We start from the raw sequence: 20404 nt of genomic DNA, 5'->3' as shown, positions 1-20404 counted from the left end.
TTCAACATTCAGACATAATGTTTAGTAAGTCTGTAGTTCTTTAAAGTATGTTTTAATTAGGTACATTACATAACTGTGTATATTATGTAGGCAGTGGAAGTGAGAAAAGTATGTGCACTGACCAGACAGCAGTAATAAAATAATTGTGAAAGATTTATTATCAAAGGAAATAAAACGTAAGCTAATTTATAGCCTATTAACATTTTTTTAAATCAAACTACACTATCTGTGAATAGTTGCTTAGCAGAACATAATGGTCTTCAGTGCTAAGGTCATGATGGCGGTCCAAATGTTACAATCTATGTGTACTATTATGTCAGTAATGAAATGAAATAATGACAAACCCCAAATAAATAAAGCCCCAATAAAAGCCCTTAAAATATCACAACATTGGTTTAGAGTAGAGTTAAATATTTCCTATAAAACAAAGCAATTAACCAATTTTGAAGATCTGTATCAACATTTTTCATCTTAAAAGTATTTTACGCTGTCTAACAGCCGAGTACATGTCAAACCACGCTGGAATGTCAAATTCTTTCATAACAGTTAGTTCATTCTTGTTTCCTATTCCATCCTTTCTCCACATCTTGAAATGGTTCACATTCAAATGGCCAACAAATTTCTCAGTGTTCAGAAGGCACCCATTGGCTACTGTTTCTCAGTAAGAACCAGGAAGTGGCCAGGTCCAGGTCTTGGCACTGGAACTGCTGCAGCAGATCAGTTCAGGCTACAATGATTCCGTAGCCAGGGATGTGTGTATCATTGATTGTAAAGCGCTCATGCTTGTGTATGACCACAATTGTATTGTGTAATTTAAAGTTCAATGTTTCTGGGAAGGCACAGAGATGCATAGGCGATCACTCAGTAGGTTTGCACACTTTGCACAGATTGCCAGCTGTGGATGGTAGGAGTTGGCAGTCTCCAGTATCCAACAGTTAGTGGTTTAGCAAGTTCACATTAAGGCTTAATCTTCCACAGCTGTAAGAGAGACAACAAAGAGGGCACATTTAAAAACCCAGCATATATACTCACTTTTGGAAGTTAATGCACATGTGCCAGGAGGAAAACAACTCTGACAAAGGTGAAGATTCACTGTACGGAAAAAATATTAGTGTTAAGCAACAGCATTGTAGGATTAGAAGTGTCTCCACTCACTCGGATGTTGAAACCGAGCAGGTCGCTGACCACAGCGGAGACTGCAGACAGGATGACCACGCGTGTGATGTTATAGATGAGAGGGTTCACAGTCAGCCCCAGCAGTCGGAAGGGGGTGTCAAGCTCCTGTAAAAGGGTTGGTATGAAAACCCAGTCAGAGATGCTTTCACTGCACGTTATGCTGAATAAACAACTACCAGCCCAGCAGATTCTTTTTTATTTATTATGATCATTTTTTTTGACCCCCTTTTTCTCCCAAATTGGTAGTTACAGTCTTGTCCCATCGCTGAAACTTCCGTACGGACTCGGGAGAGGTGAAGGTCGAGAGCCATGCGTCCTTTGAAACACAACCCCGTCAAGCCGCACTGCTTCTTGACACAATGTCGCTTAACCCGGAAGCAAGCCACACCAATGTGTCGGAGGAAACACCTGGTGACCGTACACCTGGCGACCGTGTCAGTGTGCATGCGTCTGGGAGGACATCCTGGCCGGCCAAACCCTCCCCAAACCCGGACGACGCTGGGCCAATTATGCGTCGCCTCATGGATCTCCCGGGTTGCGGCCGGCTGCGATACAGCCCGGTATCAAACCTGCATTTGTAGTAACGCAGCTAGCACTGCGATGCAGTTCCTTAGACCGCTGTGTTACTCAGGAGGCCTCTCAGCTCAGTAGATTTGACTAAAGTCAAAAAAGTCATGATGGGCTGAAGTTGAGAGACATCCTTACTTTCATTAGTTTTGTTGCAAGCTTCAGAACATTGTTCACTATGTTCAAATTTTCTTTCTTGTTGGGCTTCTTTTCCATCTTAAGATACAAGTTGATCTGAAATAAGAAAATAATTGAGAGGGAGATGTATTAATAAAGTTTTTGCTTCAATAGAGTTGTAGCATAGATCTTTGTATCATACTTTTATTCTGAAACTATATTGAGTCATTATTACTGACAGTACCCCTTTAAGACTTTTATTGCAAAGCACTTAATTATTCCCAGAAGGCACCTGTGCATGTCCAGAGGGAAAGAGAAGAGCTTTGATGTTGATGTGAATCCTACTTGGCTGCGTTCTTGTGATCGGATAAATACTTTACCCGTTGTAACCCACATGTCCACCAGAGGAGATTGAATATAATATCCATGATCAAGAAATGAAGGTCGCAGAGGTGCTTGGTGTAGCTAGTATTAGCAATGTGTTTCTCCATCCAAGGCAGTGAACTACGGTGCATGTCTCAGCTAACACACGTTGGTGTGAGTGGACTGTTTCGGTAAACATGTCCAAAGAGGACATTTGAAACATCACTAGCTTAATATCATAGCACATCTATGTTAAAGTAGTGAACACTCAACGGACATCATGCATTCATTGGCCAAAAACGACATCAATCAAGTTCTATCAAACATCAAAGAGACACGCACATGCATTTCACTACTGCATTGAACTACCCCATTGTTTCTAGAAGCTTCTCCACGTGGAATACCCAGTTGTAGCTGGCTGTGCAACACATTTGGCAGAAAATAGTTTTCATCAGATGACAACAGAAGGGTAACACTATTTGGCTAGCAGCCACACAAGTAAGTTAGCTTACAATGAAAAAGCAAGGTATTTTTTGCAAAAACGATGCATGGCCATATTTCTAATGTTTATCACAAAAAGAATGTAGCCAACAACACTTCCTGAAGTTTTGTTTGAAGTTAATCTTGCATTTTAACTTGCTACCAGAGAAAAACTAAACCGGAGGAAAGTACCAGAGAAAAGTAGCCTACATCAGTCAGAACGCTGTCTGGTGATCCAATGACAAGAGCAAAGATATTTCATCCGAGTGTAGAAGTGCAACTGATGCACGAAATTAGTCCTTTTCCATTCATGATTTGGAGCGAACCCTGACTGAAGCCGAGCAGAATTTACAAGAAGAAGCATTTTAAAATCTGTGTTTATAAAATGCAGCAGATCTTTTTTTCTATCTTTCCCTTTCTGCGTAAAAAATGCAGAATCCTGCGTTAATGCGAACCTTGATTGTGTGTGTGTAGCAGGGGGCCTTACCTGTTCGGTAAGCAGCACTGACACGTTGCTGTATTTACAGTTGGTCTCGGAGCCCAGGGTGGCCAGGCGGAGCAGGAAGAGGATGAGAGAGGAACCCCACACCATGAGCTCCCAGTTGGTCTCAGAGTCCAGGAATGTGTGGTGACTGTTTAGGAGCTGGCAGTTACATATAGAAAATGAGTACTCATTATCTTAAATCTATTGTTTGTACAGGTTGGAGCTTAACAAATGCACATTCGGTCTTACAACAGGTATTTTTTTATGTGGATGGTAAATCATGGTGTGTTTACTGGAATCTTGTGTATTTATCAAACAAAGTATACTCTTTTTATAGATATGTCTGACCTGTGTACACAAGATGAAGGCGATAGAAAGGGCCAGGAGGAATATGGAGGAGACGATGACATCAACAGAACGCTGGGGCCCACGTCTCTGTGGTTAATAGGAAAAGATATTTGGGGACATTTCAATGAGGGCAGGGGCTTCATCCTCCCCTAGTGGCAAAACCATACGTTGAAGTAAAGGCATCTGAGTAGTGAGAAGAACTCAGACCTTGAGGAAGGAGCGGAGCGACAGCCACATCTTAATGTTCTGCACATTCTTCAGCCTGAAGTGGGGTATTTCCGACTTTTTGGCCTTTCGTGCTGATGTGATGTGGTTGAAGAGTTTGGCGAAAACAAGCCTCTGTTGAAAGAGAAACAGCCACACCATTTACAGCGTATTCATTGTGTTGTAGTGAGTCTACAACAGTGGGACTAACATGCGGACCTGTTTGTAGGTCCTCTCTGCCACACACATCATGAAGAAGAAGAGGCCTGTAAGGCAGAGCCTCTCCACAGTGGTGATGAAGAGGAAGGCGTAGGTCTTGGCGTCGGGTGGCCCCACCGCCATGACAGCCAGCTCAGCCAGAGACAGGGAGCTCAGGCGTGTCATGTCCAGCCGCTGTGCCAGGCGGAAGCCAAAGGGAAGCAGCACCAGTGTGGCAGTGACCAACCCCCCCAGGGCTAGGTAACCCATGCCCTGCTCCACCACCTTCACCTACAGAGAAGATATCACCTCTGTTAGGAGGACAGAGTTATGGGGCACAGAGTATAGAGCCAGTATGGTGTTTCTATTTAAAAAAAACATTCCAGCCCTAAAGCATTACACACCAGCATTCACTCTGTATTGAACGTGTGTTAATTGTACCAAAATGGCATCAGTGAGTGTAATGAAGTGGTCATAGGAGGTGTACCCGTGTGAGGATGATCCCACTGATCTCCAGTACTGACATGTCTGCTTTCTTGCACTCCCCCTGCTCCCAGATGATGGCACTGACCCGGTCTCTGGATGGGTGGCACGCCTGCAGCCACGATAGTTGGCCCTGTGAGGAGAAAAAGTTGGTGTGCTGATATACTAAGCCTTTTTGAGGTTACATATTAGGTGACAGGGTATGGTGGTGTAGACCCACCTGCTGTAGGTTCTCATCATCACTGCTGAGAGTGGTGGATGGGGGAAGAGTCAGGCCAGGGCAGTACCGCCCCTCCCCCTCACTGTCACTGCTGCCAGTGGAAGCGGAGTCAGGCCCTTGAAGAAGATCCTCCCACATAGTATCATCTGTGTCAGAGGCCGGGCGCGAGCCCTCGATCCTCAGGTGCTCCACTTCACGAGGGTTCACCTTAGTGTCCTTGGCACCTCCACTATTTTCCTCCTGTGCAAATAATAGGACTGGTCAAACTAAATGTCCACCTTTCACTCAGGCTACAAAGAGCAGGACTCACTGTCTTAGGGTTTACCTCAGGTGGTGAGGGATTTGAGAAGGAGTGAAGGTGTCTCTTCCTGAGGACAGTGGTAGGTGTTGGTCCAGCTACACTAGTGGGTGGTTTTGCTTCCTTATCATCCTCTTCCTCCTCACTGGAAAGCTCATCAGAGGCCCCAAAGCCTGACTTTCTCTGATTTGTCTGGACAACATCCAAAACAGAAATAGAATTAGCTGGATAAAACAGCAAATCCAGTGTCCCAAAATGTAAATCACAGACAAAAACCCAGCCTCTATACAAGTTTGCTAAGGCAACGCAAAGGAAACAAATGTTGACATTTGAAAAAAAGGGAAAACTGGAAGTCTTTTAATGACTGCTTGACTCAAACAGTCATTGTTTTATGATCAGGTAAAGGATCTGATCATTGTTTGTTTGGCCTTACCCTTCCCTCCTCTGATCTGTACAACCTTTGGTTTTCCTCCAGCTGCCAAAGCTGCAGCTCAGTGTCACCATCGTTCCCCTGTCCCTCTGTCCTCTTCAATCCTTTACCCTTCCTTAGCCTGAATGAAAGGTGAGAAAATAAGGGAACATGTTATACAGTGTGGGAGCAGTTTGCGCAAGTGTATAAAAGGGTGTGTACGAACGGCATGTGTGTGAGCACCATGTTTGTGAACAGCATGTTTGTGAACAGCATGTGTGTGAACAGCATGTGTGTGTTAGCAGTGTGTGTGTGTTACTGGCAATAAGAACCATACCTCCTCCTGCGTGCAGGGCTGGTGCTGCTGCTGCTGACAGGACTGACTGAAGGGCTCCGGTTGGACACTGTGGACACTATCTGGCAGTGCACTGTCCCCAGCAATAACATAAGACACATAGGCCCCAACTGCTCACTAGCACTGGCTGCAGGAACCTCCACGTACAACATTGCTGCAGCCACTACAGAGAGAAAGCCATTAATATACTATTTAGGGGACTGAGAGTTACAGACCCATTTAGGTTTATGAAGAAGTATATTGGATTCCACAGCATACATCTGCATCATTCCTAAAGTAAAGTTAAGGTGAGAGGTGAGTTTACCTTGCATGAAGTAGAGCAACAGGATACAGGTAGAGATGGACCTGGAGGTCACCTGGATCCACCACTGGAAGAAGAAGGGGAAGAGGAGCACCCTGACCAGGCCCTTACGGGTCAACGCCGTCCATGGACTATCGGGCTTGGCCTTGCCGAATGTAGATCCTGAAAAAGAAGAGACAATCTATAGCGTTGCATGCACCATATCCATCCAATAAGCAAATAGTGCAAATGAGCATACATATACACCTTGTAATAAATGGATACTCACCTCTTACTAAATCAACATCAATGAGGTCTGGCTTGACATGACCGGACCTCTTTGGTTTACAGTCCATGCCCTGTGTGAGAGACAGTTATCTTTCTAACAAATACTGATCACATATGACATTAATATAATTGCTGGTGAAATATGAGCATATTAGACCAAACATCATGAACTTACATTAAGTTCAGCCTGTTCCAGAGACTTCTCCCAAACCTGCTGATCATATGCACCGATCTGTTGACACATGGACAGTTTTATTATACCATGTAAGGTACCATGTAACCCTCATTACATTGTCAGTAAGTCCAGCATGTCTTACCTTCTCTTGATACCATGCTATTCTCGCCATTGTCTTATGATTGTGGTGAACACTCAGTGTCATGTCATTTCAGAGGGGACACAGGGACAGATAAGATCTGGCTGCAACCCAGGCTTGTGTAACAACAAAAACAAAGGAGAGAACATTAGAGATTAAGCAAAAACAATGACATTGTGGAGTACAATGGGCCTTTCCACAACATGTTCACTCAATACCAGAAATTACCACTGCTAGCTAATTGTAGCACTTCATTGTGCTGCATGTACAATTGTTACCCCCATTACAAAAAAATAACTATATAGAAATTCAACTCATCTCAACTTAGCCCAAAGGATAATGTGGTTGAAGATAGGTGATACAAGTGTTCAACTGTGTTCAGGTGAAACTCTGTACTAGTGATCATTCTAAAAACAGCCAGTAAAACCATCATCCCGGAGCAGTATCATCAAGCGGGATGTCGCAGTGTGATTTGCAAACTAGCTCTGCTTCGCCATCATTCATGCAACCTCGGCTATACTTTTCAACTCGTACAAAACACGTTTGAACTTGCCACCATTCAAAATAGGTAAACAGATTCGTGCCACATTTACATTATATAGATTAGAAACAAGTAACGTTAGCAAGCTAGCTACCATTAAACAAAGAGTTATCTCGCCAGCTCTTCTTCAGCCCAGGAGTGGCGCGCGGCTCGACGACGTAAACTATCCAGTTAACGTGAGCAGCATCTCACCTGTAGGGATTGCAATGATTTATGAGTAACTCTCTTTTACTGCAGTTATTAAAACGATTTCACCAATCGTTGCCATCAGTTGTATTTGAAGTCGAATTCCCAGGAATGCACACCGAAACAACTCTTTTTAGGCTCTTGCACTTCCTTTTTCCGGGTTGATCGGAGCCTGCTTGTTTGTTGACATTTCTGTCAGAACTGTCAAATCTGTGCAGCCAACCGCTGCGCGTGTGGCCTGTGGAAACTCCACATTCCAATGGAAAACCTGTGACAGCTAGAGCGTACTCTACAATAAAATATATGCGTATGGAATACAGTAAAAAATAAATAGCTACATAGAACAGAATAGAAAATATTTATTTTTATTTTTTTTGTAAATATTATGTTCATTTCCATTGCATTTCATATAGCTATTAAAAATAAAAATAAAGTATAGCTGGACGTCATTGTTGTATTGTATGCTACTGTATTTGCCGTCTATCGTCACAGCTCCTGCTTGTCCAATATAATGATAATATAGTTTCAAACCTCAGGTCAGACTAGTTCAATCTAAAATCCTGAAAACTGTCAATAATTTACACAAATAAATAAAATGCCTATAACAAGTAGGGTACATAGGCATAATCACAAAAATGAATCACAGCAAAACCCTCCATGAGGTATTAATAGCCCCAGAAAAAGAAAATCTGCCCAGAATTTTGGGAGCATTTTACATCTTGTCATTGGAGTCCTGGGTGTCAACTGATGGCTGCTCTTGGTCAGCTGCCACGCACACCAACTTACTCTTGACCTTCTTATTGGAGCTGATGATGAAAAAGGGGCTGAGACAGGCATAACAGGAGGAGAAGAAGATCTTCATGTCAGCTACCACTGGAGACACCTTATCTACCGTCAGCATGTAAATCCAGATGATATTGTCTATGCCGAAGAATACAACATACAACACCACCAGGGTGATCACTGTCTTGGCAGCCCTAGTCTCAGCTCCTCCACCCTGGGATGATCGTCGGATGCTTCTCACCTGGCGGCTGTGACGGTGGAGGAGGAGAAGGATGTAGCCACTGGACCACAACATGAGCCCCACAAAGACAAAGTCCCGTGTAGAGACAACCACTCCATTGATCTTGTAGGACAGCCTGTCCCTAAAGTCCACATGGCAGAAGCCCAGGTTGAGGGTGAAGGCAGGCACCGTGCCGTTGCGAGGGGCAATAGAGAAAAGTGGAGCTGCGAAGCATACAGCCATGTTGAAGAGCCACAGTCCTGCGATGGTGGGCACGATGAGCCTGGGAAGCCGGGCCTTAAGCCTGGACAAACAGGGTCCCCCTGCAGGGGCGATGGTCACTGCCTGGAACACACTGAGCATACAGGTGATGCACACTGACAGAGCCCGGGCGATGCGGTAGGTGTAGATGACCACCTTGCAGCCCGGGTCATTCAGCAGGTCACGCAGGCCAAACACAGTCATAGTCTGGGGGACGCAGCGGGTGAGGAGCAGCAGCAGGTCAACGAAGGCTAGGTGGCAGAGAATTATGTCCACAGGCTGGAGTCGGTACTCAGAGTAGACGACCTGGGTGTAGGCCAGCAGCACCAGGGTGTTCCCCAGGAACCCTAACCCTGTTTGCAACAGGAAGGACACCCCTTTGATGGTGACACAGAGATCCAACATGATACTTAACTTGGGTACCACACTGAAGAATAGAGACAGAAAATGAAGTTTGTTAAACAGATTTATGAATACACCAACTGTGAAAAAATGTTACTTATTGCACTCTCTATTAGACTAGGATTGCAGAAGCATATTCTTACCTGCAACTATTGATAAAGAAGCATGAACACAGTATTGAGCATTCATTGTGGTTAATTGCCCCTGTAATTTCAATATATAGCATGTTCTAGTCTGTGGGGATTATTAGGGGACAACATTAGAACACTCACCCCACCCCTCCTAAAGATGTAAGAACCACTACAATATGTAAACAAGAATAAGAACAACTCTACATGTTTTTGATGGCAGCAATCAATGGCCATATTCTATTGGAACTTCAATTAAAGAAAAAAAAGTAATAATTTGGCAAAACCAGTCAAGGGGTAAGATTCAGTCTTTGTGTTCCCATACCCCAGCAGAGGTTTTTGTTATTGTTGATGTAAAAGCAGCTTGATGAAGCTATTAGGAAGTCATTTAGAGGTTTTAACATGCACAGCTGGCCCCTTACACTGCTCTCCTCTGTTCTCTCCTGTCCTGGGAGTATGTCACCTTGGCACACAGCAGCACAGGTCATTATCCAGCAATAACAGATGTCTGTTCTAATTGGGAGCAATGGGAGACTAACCTTATATTCTGATGTTCTATTCTCTATTCTTAATACTGCTTTATTCACTTACACTCTTAGAAAAAAAGGGTTCCAAAAGGGTTCTTTGCAGAGGGATAAGATTCTACCAAGAACCGTTTTGATCAGAAGAACCCTTTTTGGAAGGGTTCTTTGTAAGGCAAAGGGTTCTACAGAGAACCTTAACGTCCTAAGAACCGTTTTTGGAAGTCTCAGTATTCAACATTCCCTACCTGGCAGTCATACTGAATGCAGGTTGAGGGTGATTAACAATTTCACTTGTTGGATATCCTAACTATGGCTGGATTCCAATAGGAATTACATATCACTTTGCAAGCCAGCATAATGTGACTTGCAGGCCTGATGTAGACAGTAAACCTGTGTTTGGGTATAACTAGGCCCTCAAAGAAAGGCATTATGATACACAGTATATAATGTATTGCCATAGATAATAACATTTTAAAGGCAAATAAGGCTGATGGAATCGTTCATAGTGGGTTCTAGAAATAAACCGAAGAACCCTGTATGGTTCTACTTAGAGTTTCCCAAAACAATCATCCTGTTCCACCAATACTCTTCTGCACTATGCAATCCAGACAGTGTACATTTGTAATTAAGTGTTGCTCCAATAATGTGTCATTTAGACTGCACAGCCCTTTGACTAATAGTCAAACTTAGAAGAAAGTCAACCAATACTGAAGAATCCTTGATAAAGGCGAAGGTGACATTTTAATTTAATTTGCTAAACACATCCTGGAAGCACTCTCTGGGTTACATAATGTAAAGGTGTTATTTCCCCATGTGTGTATCAAAATGTTTATATGAGTACAGGACTAATTAAAGAGCAGGCTCATGCATGTTCTTCTCTGGGGATTTGATCATGTGTTCCAAGTCAGTGAGCAGATGGTTTTAATGTGTTTCCTCCAAAGACCAGACCCCCCCCCCCCCCCCCCGCTTCTAATTACTTTATTGATCCATTATTCATTGCCTCAAAGAGGTTGTCACAAACTACAGATGACTGTTGAAAATCTCTAAAAGCTACTCTGTTCACCAAGTTATTTACTCTCCTGTCCTGTTTCTTCTGCCACCCTACTCGTATCCCCATCGCTCTCTGTGGGAGACATTATGTCTTATTAAAGACTAATGAGGAGGGGTAGAGGTGTACACTAATATGTATACACTCCTTGGAGTGGGATCCACTTACAGGAAGATATATTTTTTTATTAACTTCTTATGTGTTTTTATAGAGCATGGTGTCTTGCTTCAGCATCACTTTCATCTCTGACAGAGGTGACAATGACAGTGAGACGTCAATGACATCAATAACAACATACAGGAACTCAAGTCCTTCTGTTCACCTGACTTAGAATTCCTCACAATCAAATGTCGACGGCATTATCTACACATTTAAATGTTTTACTCATGTCAGCTGCAGTGAATGAGAGACCGCAGGTTTTGGTAGCGGGCCATGTCAGTGGCACTGTATTGTCCTCAAAGCGAGCAAAGAAGTTTTTTAGTCTGTCTGGGAGCAAGACACCCTGGTCCGCGACAGGGCTGGTTTTCCTTTTGTAATCCGTGATTGACTGTAAACCCTGCCACATACATCTTGTGTCTGAGCCGTTGAATTGCGACTCTACTTTGTCTCTATACTGACGCTTAGCTTGTTTGATTGCCTTGTGGAGGGAATAGCTACACTGTTTGTATTCGGTCATGTTTCCTGTCACCTTGCCCTGGTTAAAAGCAGTGGTTGCACTTTCAGTTTCGCGCAAGGTGACAGGAAACATGACGCATATATCCCCCCAAGCAGACACATCGATGGCCCTGAACAAACTTTATTGGACTCTATGTAAACTGGAAACCACATATCCTGAGGCTGCATTCATTGTAGCTGGGGATTTTAACAAGGCTAATCTGAAAACAAGACTCTCTAAATTCTATCAGCATATCGATTGTGCAACCAGGGCTGGTAAAACCCTGGATCATTGTTATTCTAACTTTATTCTAACGACGCATATAAGGCCCTCCCCCGCCCTCCTTTCGGAAAAGCTGACCACGACTCCATTTTGTTGCTCCTGCCTATAGACAGAGAATAAAACAGGAAGCTCCCGCGTTCAGGTCTGTTCAATGTTGGTCCGACCAATCAGATTCCACGCTTAAAGATTGCTTCGATCACGTGGATTGGGATATGTTCCGCATTGCGTTAAACAACATTGACGAATACACTGATTGGGTGAGCGAGTTTATTAGCAAGTGCATCGGAGATGTCATACCTACAGCAACTATTAAAACATTCCCAAATCAGAAACCGTGGATTGATGGCAGCATTCTCGCGAAACTGAAAGCGCAACCACTGCTTTTAACCAGGGCAAGGTGACAGGAAACATGACCGAATACAAACAGTGTAGCTATTCCCTCCACAAGGCAATCAAACAAGCTAAGCGTCAGTATAGAGACAAAGTAGAGTCGCAATTCAACGGCTCAGACACAAGATGTATGTGGCAGGGTTTACAGTCAATCACGGATTACAAAAGGAAAACCAGCCCTGTCGCGGACCAGGGTGTCTTGCTCCCAGACAGACTAAAAAACTTCTTTGCTCGCTTTGAGGACAATACAGTGCCACTGACAAGGCCCGCTACCAAAACCTGCGGTCTCTCATTCACTGCAGCTGACATGAGTAAAACATTTAAATGTGTTAACCCTCGCAAGGCTGCAGGCCCAGACGGCATCCCCAGACGCCTGGAGCATGCGCAGACCAGCTGGCTTGTGTGTTTACGGATATATTCAATCAATCCTTATCCCAGTCTGCTGTTCCCACATGCTTCAAGAGGGCCACCATTGTTCATGTTCCCAAGAAAGCTAAGGTAACTGAGCTAAATGACTACTGCCCCGTAGCACTCACTTCCGTCATCATGAAGTTCTTTGAGAGACTAGTCAAGGACGATATCACCTCCACCCTACCTGACACCCTAGACCCACTCCAATTTGCTTACCGCCCCAATAGGTCCACAGACGACGCAACTGCAACCACACTGCACACTGCCCTAACCCATCTGGACAAGAGGAATACCCATGTGAGAATGCTGTTCATCGACTACAGCTCAGCATTTAACACCACAGTACCCTCCAGACTCGTCATCAAGCTCAAGACCCTGGGTCTCGACCCCGCCCTGTTACCTGGGTGAGGGTAGGTAACAACATCTCCACCCTGCTGATCCTCAACACTGGGGCCCCACAAGGGTGCATTTTGAGCCCTCTCCTGTTCTCTCTGTTCACCCACGACTGCGTGGCCATGCATGCCTCCAACTCAATCATCAAGTTTGCAGACGACACTACAGTGGTAGGCTTGATTACCAACAACGACGAGGCGGCCTACATGGAGGAGGTGAGGGCCCTCGGAGTGTGGTGTCAGGAAAATAACCTCACACTCAACATCAACAAAACAAAGGAGATGATCGTGGACTTCAGGAAACAGCAGAGGGAGCACCCCCCTATCCACATTGACGGGACAGTAGTGGAGAGGGTAGTAAGTTTTAAGTTCCTCGGCGTACACATCACGGAAAAACTGAATTGGTCCACCCACACACTGCGTGGTGAAGAAGGCGCAGCAGCACCTCTTCCTGTTTTGGGTTTTGCCACGTTTGTTATTTTGTATTTGTGTAGTGTTATCGTCTTTTATTAAACATGTTGAAAACGAACTATGCTGCATTTTGGTCCTCCTCTCCTTCGATGGAAGAAAGCCGTTACAGAACCACCCACCACAACAGGACCAAGCAGCGTGGTGACAGGCAGCGGCAGCAGGAGCAGCGCAAGGAGGAATGGACATGGGCAGACGAGTTGGATGGAAAAGGACCCTGGGCACAGCCAGGAGAATATCGCCGCCCCAAAGAAGAGCTGGAGGCAGCGAAGGCGGAGAGGTGCTGGTATAAGGAGGCAGCACAGCGGTGCGGATGGAAGCCCGAGAGTCAGCCCCAAAAATGTCTTGTGGCGAAGCCAGGTAGGAGACCTGCGCCAACTTCCTGTGCTTAGCTGAGGGCGAGAGAGACCGGGCAGGCACCATGTTATGCTGTGGAGCGCACGGTGTCCCCAGTGCGGGTGCATAGGCCGGTGCGGTACATACCAGCTCCTCGTATCGGCCGGGCTAGAGTGGGCATCGAGCCAGGTGCCATGAAGCCAGCTCTACGCATCTGGTCTCCAGTGCGTCTCCTTGGGCCGGCGTACATGGCACCAGCCTTACGCATGGTGTCCCCGGTTCACCTGCACAGCCCAGTGCGGGCTATTCCACCTCTCCACACTGGAATGCTCCCGGTCGACCTGCAACCAGGTATGGTTGGGCAGGCTCGGTGCTCAAGAGCTCCAGTGCGCCTGCACGGTCCGGTCTATCCAGTACCACCTTCACGCACCAGCCCTCCGGTGGCAGCCCCCCGCTCCAAGCTGTCTCTCCGTCTCAGCCCTACAGGTGCTCCCGCCTGCAAGGAGCCGCCAGAGTCTCCCGCCTGCAAGGAGCCGCCAGAGTCTCCCGCCTGCAAGGAGCCGCCAGAGTCTCCCGCCTGCAAGGAGCCGCCAGAGTCTCCCGCCTGCAAGGAGCCGCCAGAGTCTACTGTCACGTTCTGACCATAGTTCTTTTGTGTTTTCCTTGTTTTAGAGTTGGTCAGGACGTGAGCATTCTATGTTGTGTGTCTAGTTTGTCCGTTTCTATGTATGGCCTGATATGGTTCTCAATCAGAGGCAGGTGTTAGTCATTGTCTCTGATTGGGAACCATATTTAGGTAGCTTGTTTTGTGTTGGGGTTTGTGGGTGGTTGTTTCCTGTCTTTGTGTTCTCTGCAACAGATAGGACTGTTTCGGGTTTTGCCATGTTTGTTATTTTGTATTTGTGTAGTGTTATCGTCTTTTATTAAACATGTTGAACACGAACTACGCTGCATTTTGGTCCTCTCCTTCGACGGAAGAAAGCCGTTACACATGATTTCTCAGTTTGGTGTAACTATTTTACTCCTAGGTAAGTACCACAGTATGAGTCATTACCCATAAAACCCCAGGGGTCAAACAAGGAAATGGTTCCAATCGTTTTTCTGCCATTCATTTTTCCCGTAGGGGATTTTAGAAACAATTAAAGGAAGGACTGTGTTTTGTGTAGGCTTACCCTGGTGTGATGTATTGATAACCGTGTAAATCCCTCTAGGACAAGGGGACTTTTATCAATAAATTTGCCTGTAATTAACGCCTCAAGTTCAATTCTAATTAGCTACTAATGTGTCTATCATAAAGAACTACAAATGCCATGATGATCTGGACAAGACTGCCAAATCGAGGCAAAGGTAAGAACCTCTGAATTAATTATCTAATGTTAGCTACATTTCGTAATGAATACATTTATACATTTCTGGACAATTCTGTGAACATCTTCCATGATGTCTACTTTGATGCTAGCAATTTTAAATCAGAGTAAATAGAGCCCGAATACAATTGATAAAACACACTTTGACCGAGAGAGATTGACATGGTTATCAAAACGTCACGCCAGTGTTTCTAAAAATTCCCCATGGGGAAAAATGAATGGTGGAAAAACAATTGGATCCATTTCCCTGTTTGACCGCTAGGTTTTGTGTGTATTATTACACCTCCACTCTGGGGCTCTATGGCAAAAATTATACACTTACAGTGCCTTGCGAAAGTATTCGGCCCCCTTGAACTTTGCGACCTTTTGCAACATTTCAGGCTTCAAACATAAAGATATAAAACTGTATTTTTTTGTGAAGAATCAACAACAAGTGGGACACAATCATGAAGTGGAACGACATTTATTGGATATTTCAAACTTTTTTAACAAATCAAAAACTGAAAAATTGGGCGTGCAAAATGATTCAGCCCCTTTACTTTCAGTGCAGCAAACTCTCTCCAGAAGTTCAGTGAGGATCTCTGAATGATCCAATGTTGACCTAAATGACTAATGATGATAAATACAATCCACCTGTGTGTAATCAAGTCTCCGTATAAATGCACCTGCACTGTGATAGTCTCAGAGGTCCGTTAAAAGCACAGAGAGCATCATGAAGAACAAGGAACACACCAGGCAGGTCCGAGATACTGTTGTGAAGAAGTTTAAAGCTGGATTTGGATACAAAAAGATTTCCCAAGCTTTAAACATCCCAAGGAGCACTGTGCAAGTGATAATATTGAAATGGAAGGAGTATCAGACCACTGCAAATCTACCAAGACCTGGCCGTCCCTCTAAACTTTCAGCTCATACAAGGAGAAGACTGATCAGAGATGCAGCCAAGAGGCCCATGATCACTCTGGATGAACTGCAGAGATCTACAGCTGAGGTGGGAGACTCTGTCCATAGGACAACAATCAGTCGTATATTGCACAAATCTGGCCTTTATGGAAGAGTGGCAAGAAGAAAGCCATTTCTTACAGTTATCCATAAAAAGTGTCGTTTAAAGTTTGCCACAAGCCACCTGGGAGACACACCAAACATGTGGAAGAAGGTGCTCTGGTCAGATGAAACCAAAATTGAACTTTTTGGCAACAATGCAAAACGTTATGTTTGGCGTAAAAGCAACACAGCCCATCACCCTGAACACACCATCCCCACTGTCAAACATGGTGGTGGCAGCATCATGGTTTGGGCCTGCTTTTCTTCAGCAGGGACAGGGAAGATGGTTAAAATTGATGGGAAGATGGATGGAGCCAAATACAGGACCATTCTGGAAGAAAACCTGATGAAGTCTGCAAAAGACCTGAGACTGGGACGGAGATTTGTCTTCCAACAAGACAATGATCCAAAACATAAAGCAAAATCTACAATGGAATGGTTCAAAAATAAACATATCCAGGTGTTAGAATGGCCAAGTCAAAGTCCAGACCTGAATCCAATCGAGAATCTGTGGAAAGAACTGAAAACTGCTGTTCACAAATGCTCTCCATCCAACCTCACTGAGCTCGAGCTGTTTTGCAAGGAGGAATGGGAAAAAATTTCTGTCTCTCGATGTGCAAAACTGATAGAGACATATCTCAAGCGACTTACAGCTGTAATCGCAGCAAAAGGTGGTGCTACAAAGTATTAACTTAAAGGGGCTGAATAATTTTGCACGCCCAATTTTTCAGTTTTTGATTTGTTAAAAAAGTTTGAAATATCCAATAAATGTTGTTCCACTTCATGATTGTGTCCCACTTGTTGTTGATTCTTCACAAAAAAATACAGTTTTATATCTTTATGTTTCAAGCCTGAAATGTGGCAAAAGTTCGCAAAGTTCATGGGGGCCGAATACTTTCGCAAGGCACTGTATCTATCTTGTCACATCTTTCTCCATAGGGGGGCACTGTAGCCTTGTTGTTAGTCCTTACCTGGACCATAGCCGAAAGCAATTCAAAGGAACCATAGAAATAGAGCAGTAGATCTAGTCCATGAGTATTGAAAGTGACCGGTCTGGCTGGGAATGCATTGAGCTCATTGAGATACTACAGTATATTTCCATTCTGGCTGACTGTCCTCAGTCCTAATCATATGTGTTGGTGCCATATGGACACAGCTGGAAAATATGCAGTCATCTGTATTGATATCAGGTAATTGGAGGGAGACTGAAAAGCAGCCTAAAGTCAGTGGACCATGCTGATCACTCCCCACGGCAACTGAACCACTCTAGGAGTATAAGAATACGAGGAAACTCACTAGACATGGGGACCTTGGTCTGTTTTACAAACAGACTTGTGATCTACAGACTCCAACTGCATCATAAAGCATACCCCTCAGGTAAGATAACTGATGAATGCAATGGCCTTCTGAGATGATTGAATATATTGACAAATACTGATAGGCCTATGACATATATTTTCATATCCTTCATCCATGCAGCCATGGAATCAGAGGAGGTGGTCCGGGGAATGCTGTACCTGTCTCTCACTGTGGTTGGAGTTCCAGGAAACACTGCTGTCATCGTGGCATTTCTCCTGGCACTCTACCAGGAGCATCAGCTTCTTCCTGCTGACGCCATTGTGCTGCACCTGGCCTGTGCCAACCTGCTGGTGGTAAGCGTGCGCTGTCTGCTGGAGACCATGGCCACCTTCCGCCTGGTCAACATCTTCGGGGATACGGGCTGCCAGGGGGTGATCTTTGTCTACCGTACGTCTCGCTCCCTCTCCATCTGGCTCACCTTTGTGCTGAGTGCCTACCAGTGCCTGAGCATCGCTACTCCCGGCTCCCGCTGGGCCTCCATCCGTGTCCTGGTGGCTCGCTACCTGGCAGTGATCTTCCTCACCCTTTGGGTCATCAATACCTCCATGAGCTCGGCAGCCATAGCCTTCTCCCTGGGCTCCCGGAATGACTCGGTCAACATGCAGCACAGCATTAATGTTCAATTCTGCTATGTTCGCTTTCCTACTATGCAGTCCAAACAGGTGAACGGGGCTGTCCAGGTAGGGAGGGACGTGGTACCTATGGGCATGATGACCCTGGCCAGTCTGGTCATCCTTTTGTTCCTGTACCGCTACAGCCAGCAGGTGAAGGGACTCCGCAGCAGCTCTGGGGCCAGCGGTGGGGCAGAGCAGCGGGCGGCTAAGGCTGTAGTGGCCTTGGTGACCCTGTATGTGGTCCTCTATGGGGTGGATAATGGACTGTGGGTATACACCCTCACAGTGAGGAAGACCATGAACTCCTCACTGATCTCAGACCTGCGCATATTCTTCTCGTCGCTGTATGCAGCGCTCAGCCCCCTGGTGATCATAGCCACCAACAGGAAGGTGAACAGCAGGCTGAGGTGTGTGGTGCAGGAGAGGCCCGTTCAGGACAAAGTCACTACACTATCTACTGTGTGAGTTAGGGACTTATTGTAGTAAGATGGTAACAAAGATGAAGAATGTTGTTTATAAATTAATTATGTTGCTATTAGAATATGGAGTAGAAAACACATAGACCTAACATTGTACGTTGTTAAAGGCGTGGCAAAAGTATCTTGACCTCTTGTACTCACATTTTTTCAGAAAACTTTTCTTCTGTTTAATATTGTTTAATATACTGTATAAAGCTCATGTTTGAGCTGTTTTGATTATTATGTGGAAAAGTTGGTGGCAAGCTTGGATTGATGGAACTCAAAGGTCATGAAACCAATATATTGCTACAAATGTGCCTAGAACATGCCTACAAATTTAAAAATGAGCATCACAAGTAGTGTTTGAGCCTTTTCTGTCAAAGTCCTATTAGTGAAATTGCCATGATATTAATCATTCCATATTTGTCCTGTTATCGCTTTGTTTGTTCATTCATTATGCTCCTTCATCCTAATTGGATGGAAACATTATAACTGGATGACTAACAGCACACTATAGCTGTCAAATGACTTCCAGCAGTCTCTTTCATTGTTATTAACGATTTGAATGAGATCTGTGAAGCGTCACACTGCTAATGAAGGTAGTTAATTGCCCCACAGAGACCCAGGTACAGTCGCATGAGAAAACCAACTCTCTTTAGAACAAGAAAGATTCACTCTGAATATAAATATCTGATGTAAATGTGAAAAGGATGGTTTTAATTTATAGGTCAAATAATAAAGATGAGACTACTAAGATAATAGTATATGATTGGTTGACATTATAAATGTAGACATTTCCATCAAATTAGATGTTAGATTAAGTTGCATGAGCTGTTATACCCTTGATTGACTGACTTGCTAGGGGTGATATTTGCCATTTGCATGTAGTTATATTCCACTTCCGGAATACAAAGGCTGAGTAAAATGGACTCGGAGGGGTGGGGTTAGGGGTGTCTGTATGACAACTTCAAAACCTTGATTTATGTACAAAGAGTGAGTCATGAGTGATCAAATTGCAATTACTACAAACATTTGATGTATTCTTTGTAAGGGCTTTGAATTGTGTATACCCTAGCCACATATATTCTAATTTTGTGTGTTGGATGCAACTTGTTTTTTTAGATGCATTTATAGCAGTAGAGTATGGCAGGTCACAAAACTGCCATGAATGTCTAATGTTAATGAACAAAAATCGGACCTTGCCCACCATGTTCGTGTAGAGATTGCAACTGTGTCATACACCAATCGATAAACATAAACATTCCTTAAATCTAATGCAGGAAATAAATAACACGTTATTCATGTTTGCACCTCTCTGTTAGGCTTTTACTGATCTATGTAAAATAAAAAATGTTTCTGTCATAATGCTGTATCATAATCTGTAGCAACATACACTATGTCTGCAGTACAATGGTCCAAACTATTTTCCGAACAGGGCTAGATCTTGTCTGTAAATTCAGGTAAAATCCTGCTAAGTTACTGATTTGAGTCAAGATTCAGAGCAAAGAATCCAACTCTCCAAATATTTTCTCTTGATGATAAACTCCATGTTTCTTACTCTTCATACCACTGAAATCTGATTGGTTCATGACACAGACTCCGGTGGAATGAAGGATAGAATGCATGGATAATTCCAGTCAGCCTATGGGTCTTTTCCTTCATTCGCCCCAATTCAAAGCAGAGTACTCCTTGGATCCTTGTCAGAAAACAAATCACAAAATTAGTCAAAATGGAACATTAGACACTGAGGAAAAACTGAGGAGTGAAGAATTACATAGAGTTCACTCCATGTGTCTGTGTATTGTGTGTGGGCCTCTGTGTAGGTGTGCCAGCCTCTCTCTGCACAAGATGCAACCTGCTCCTGTACTGTTCCATTCCTTCAGTGTGTTCCAGGCCCTGGTGAATGCCTTATCCCTGTTAGACATTGGTAGAGGTGGGGCTTAAGCTTCTGTGG

At 44.4% G+C, this 20404-nt stretch overlaps 3 protein-coding genes across 7 annotated transcripts; 1 reads left to right on the top strand and 2 right to left on the bottom strand.

Annotated features, from left to right (window-relative positions):
• Nucleotides 1-36: 36 nt before the first annotated feature.
• Nucleotides 37-7572, bottom strand: LOC109896766 (putative homeodomain transcription factor 2). 5 transcript variants are annotated; one of them, XR_004206329.1, is made up of 17 exons: nt 7220-7572; nt 6588-6700; nt 6446-6502; nt 6272-6341; nt 6007-6165; nt 5685-5865; nt 5372-5489; nt 4966-5130; nt 4641-4880; nt 4425-4553; nt 3959-4228; nt 3743-3874; nt 3536-3622; nt 3191-3346; nt 1427-1977; nt 1156-1281; nt 37-978 (listed from the first exon to the last, which is right to left on the bottom strand). XR_004206329.1 is itself a non-coding variant. In XM_020491113.2 (17 exons), the coding sequence occupies exons 2-17, from the start codon at nt 6648-6650 to the stop codon at nt 958-960; spliced, it is 2070 nt and encodes a 689-aa protein (XP_020346702.1). In that variant the 5' UTR covers nt 6651-6700; nt 7318-7509; the 3' UTR covers nt 37-957. The 5 variants fall into 5 exon arrangements, 2 of the variants coding, with proteins under 2 accessions (XP_020346702.1, XP_020346694.1); XM_020491113.2 differs by having other exon boundaries at nt 1882-1977; nt 7318-7509; XM_020491105.2 differs by having other exon boundaries at nt 1882-1977; nt 7220-7489.
• An 89-nt stretch (nt 7573-7661) lies between these two features.
• Nucleotides 7662-9161, bottom strand: ora1 (olfactory receptor class A related 1). The gene is made up of 2 exons (XM_020505009.2): nt 9121-9161; nt 7662-9002 (listed from the first exon to the last, which is right to left on the bottom strand). The coding sequence occupies exon 2, from the start codon at nt 8978-8980 to the stop codon at nt 8024-8026; it is 957 nt and encodes a 318-aa protein (XP_020360598.1). The 5' UTR covers nt 8981-9002; nt 9121-9161; the 3' UTR covers nt 7662-8023.
• An 8128-nt stretch (nt 9162-17289) lies between these two features.
• Nucleotides 17290-19469, top strand: ora2 (olfactory receptor class A related 2). The gene is made up of 2 exons (XM_020505131.2): nt 17290-17396; nt 17499-19469. The coding sequence occupies exons 1-2, from the start codon at nt 17321-17323 to the stop codon at nt 18455-18457; spliced, it is 1035 nt and encodes a 344-aa protein (XP_020360720.2). The 5' UTR covers nt 17290-17320; the 3' UTR covers nt 18458-19469.
• The last annotated feature ends 935 nt before the right edge of the window (nt 19470-20404 follow it).

This window comes from Oncorhynchus kisutch, linkage group LG1 (genome assembly GCF_002021735.2).
Source record: "Oncorhynchus kisutch isolate 150728-3 linkage group LG1, Okis_V2, whole genome shotgun sequence".
NCBI classification, from domain to species: domain Eukaryota; kingdom Metazoa; phylum Chordata; class Actinopteri; order Salmoniformes; family Salmonidae; genus Oncorhynchus; species Oncorhynchus kisutch.
This window is presented reverse-complemented; position numbering and strand designations above follow the sequence as displayed.

Bases quoted from the DNA above. Each gene is read 5' to 3' on its own strand.
- LOC109896766 (XM_020491113.2), bottom strand. From the start codon at position 6,650: ATGACACTGAGTGTTCACCACAATCATAAGACAATGGCGAGAATAGCA. The intron at 5,866-6,006 runs GTAAACTCACCT...TTCTCTCTGTAG, and splicing joins GTTGCTCTACTTCATGCAAG to TGGCTGCAGCAATGTTGTAC. The intron at 4,229-4,424 runs GTACACCTCCTA...TCTTCTCTGTAG, and splicing joins GTGGGATCATCCTCACACGG to GTGAAGGTGGTGGAGCAGGG.
- ora2 (XM_020505131.2), top strand. From the start codon at position 17,321: ATGGGGACCTTGGTCTGTTTTACAAACAGACTTGTGATCTACAGACTC. The intron at 17,397-17,498 runs GTAAGATAACTG...TCATCCATGCAG, and splicing joins TCATAAAGCATACCCCTCAG to CCATGGAATCAGAGGAGGTG.
- ora1 (XM_020505009.2), bottom strand. From the start codon at position 8,980: ATGTTGGATCTCTGTGTCACCATCAAAGGGGTGTCCTTCCTGTTGCAA.